Genomic DNA, 2,616 nt, shown 5'->3' with positions numbered 1-2,616 from the left:
ACGACCCTGTCGGGTATAGCACGTCGAGATGGCTCGCTGATATTTTAGGTGCATTGGTTGGTAACACTCAACATCATGTCAAGAACTCTTAACAAATTTATCAGGATCGTTCATAAAAGTCACTGGTAAATAATGTTCTCAAGACAGATCCAAATAAGTAAAATTAGGTACTCACTAGAAATATTTAGACTCGATCGGATCTACGATCAGATCGTCAATCGGCAAGCAACCCATGTGACGTCATCAAGACCAGTCACAAAGTTTGCCGATAAGATCTAGAAACACTACCACTCACCACTACCAGAGTGAACAAGATTCCTGACAGGAATCGAAATATTTCTAGTGAGTACCTAATTTTACTTATTTGGATCTGTCTTGAGAACATTATTTACCAGTGATCATGTCAAGAATTCCAAACAATTGTCTGAAGATCTCGCTAAAGTGGTAATAGATGAAGAAGACATTCTCAACTCCCATGACGTAGTTAGTTTGTTCACCAACACCCCTATCGACCAGGTATTAGACATTGTTCAAAGCAGACTTGAAAATGAAAACATATTGCGTGTTTACAACAGTGAGACAGGGTTTAAGCTAACCAGTAAGGATGTGGTAGAACTTCTTGAGTTCATACTAACTACCACGTATTTTACCTTTAGAGGTAAGATTTACCGCCAGCTTTTTGGTACTGCGATGGACAGCCCTGTATCCCCAATTGCAGCCAATATATTCATGGAAGCTCTAGAACAGCAGGCAATTGCTACGGCACCCCTATATTGTAGACCTAAGCTATGGTTGCGTTATGTGGACGACGTGTTGGAAGTTATAAACAAAGACAGTGTCCAGCGTCTTACTGATCATATCAACCAAGTGGATAAATCGGGTTCAATAAAATTCACCTTTGAGCAAGAATCTCAAGGCAGCCTCCATTTCTGGATACGTTGATTGTGAAAAAAGAAGACGGCACCGTAAAGTTACTGGTCTACCGCAAGCCAACACATAAAGACCAGTACCTCAACTATCAGTCTCATCACCCTCTGCATCAAAAGCTTGGTGTGATACGCACATTGTATAACAGGAAAGACACCGTGGTGACGGAAGAGGAGGATAAAGTGGAAGAAGAGAAGAAAGTGCAAGAAGCCCTCAGAACATGCGGCTATCCTGATTGGACCTTCAAAAAGGTCAAAGACCAGATACAAAGCGTCAAGCCCAAGAAAGTGAGCAAAAAGACTGATGATAAAACCAGGAGTAAAGGCATGGTTGTGCTTCCTTATGTAAAGGGTGTCACTGAAAGAGTATCTAGAGTTATGAAGAATTACAACATTTCTACTGCGATGAAACCGCACAACACTCTGAGAAAACAACTGGTACACCCGAAAGACAAACGCGACCCAAATAACACCACTGATGCAGTGTATAAAATTCCCTGTATGAACTGCGAATTGTCCTACATAGGTGAAACTGGCAGAAAGTTTGGCACACGACTTGAGGAGCACAAAAGTGAGGCGGAGAAAGTGAGTAAAACTGTAACCACCAGAGCAGGTAGAAAGGAGTCATTAACAACTACACACAAGTCAGCCATTACTGATCATGTCGTCGACAAGAATCACGTCATATGATGGGGGAAGCTGAGGTCATCGGCAGGGAGCAAAATAGATACACTCGCTGGATAAAGGAGGCTATAGAAATAAGAAAGAGGAGGGGCACCACCATGAACAGAGACGAAGGACAGTACCAACTCTCTCACATTTTTGATGAGTTCCTGACTCAGGGATCAAGAAAATCCCTTGAAGGAAAACAGACTGGCAACTCCAAGATCAACGCTGGAACTACTTCTAGCGTCGGTTGCCAATAGCAGTCACTACCCATCAAGTGTTGATAAAGACAACAGCTGTTGTTGAAACGTACACAAGTAAGTGAACATTCTGGATCAGATACAAAGAACTTTGTTAACCAGTGGAGTCCCAATGATTTTGAAACATCAACCTCTTTTTACCCCCCTATAACCGACCCTTGTTATGTGTTCCCTGATTTATACATTGTTGGGCCATAGGAGAATGCATGACAAATGATTTGAAAGAAAAAGTAGATTTTATTATCAATTTACTTATAAAGGGGATATAGTTTGAAGCTTCTTAATATTATTTAAATAGTCTTAAACTATTTCCATAAAAACAAATAGCTCTTCAGAGTTATAAAGCCATTTATATCAGTGTCTTACCTAACAGATTAATCTCTGCAGAGTGTCATCGTGCATAAGCAAATATATTTTAGTGATTTGCTAATAGTATGCAGTATTAAATAAATGTTTTAATTAAGGAAAATTAAGAAATTAAGGCTTTTTAAATCCTTAAAAGGCGAGTACCATGTATCTCCTGATGAAGGAAAAAGTAAATTTTTTTGGTAAAATATTTCGAAAATAAGGGAGGACAGTTTTTATGGTCTACTTAGCTCAGCAATGCTTTGCTGTCTTCGATAATGGTTCATGTACGCTAGAGCGTTCGATAGGAACAAGCAAACAGTATACGAGTTTGCTGATATCTATCGGAGCGTTCAGCAGAGCAGCAGGATTATAAACACGGTCGATGGTAAAACCATAATCAATTTCCTTTGTGTTCA

The 2,616-nt window shown here is 39.9% G+C and overlaps 1 protein-coding gene across 1 annotated transcript; it reads left to right on the top strand.

Annotated features, from left to right (window-relative positions):
• Nucleotides 1-690: 690 nt before the first annotated feature.
• Nucleotides 691-1,616, top strand: LOC140172484 (uncharacterized). The gene is made up of 2 exons (XM_072195634.1): nucleotides 691-750; nucleotides 921-1,616. Exons 1-2 carry the CDS (start codon nucleotides 691-693, stop codon nucleotides 1,614-1,616), a joined length of 756 nt encoding a protein of 251 aa, XP_072051735.1.
• The last annotated feature ends 1,000 nt before the right edge of the window (nucleotides 1,617-2,616 follow it).

This window comes from Amphiura filiformis, chromosome 2, assembly GCF_039555335.1.
Source record: "Amphiura filiformis chromosome 2, Afil_fr2py, whole genome shotgun sequence".
NCBI lineage: Eukaryota > Metazoa > Echinodermata > Ophiuroidea > Amphilepidida > Amphiuridae > Amphiura > Amphiura filiformis.
Note: the sequence above shows the minus strand (reverse complement) of the source record. Positions and strands in the feature narration are given on the sequence as shown.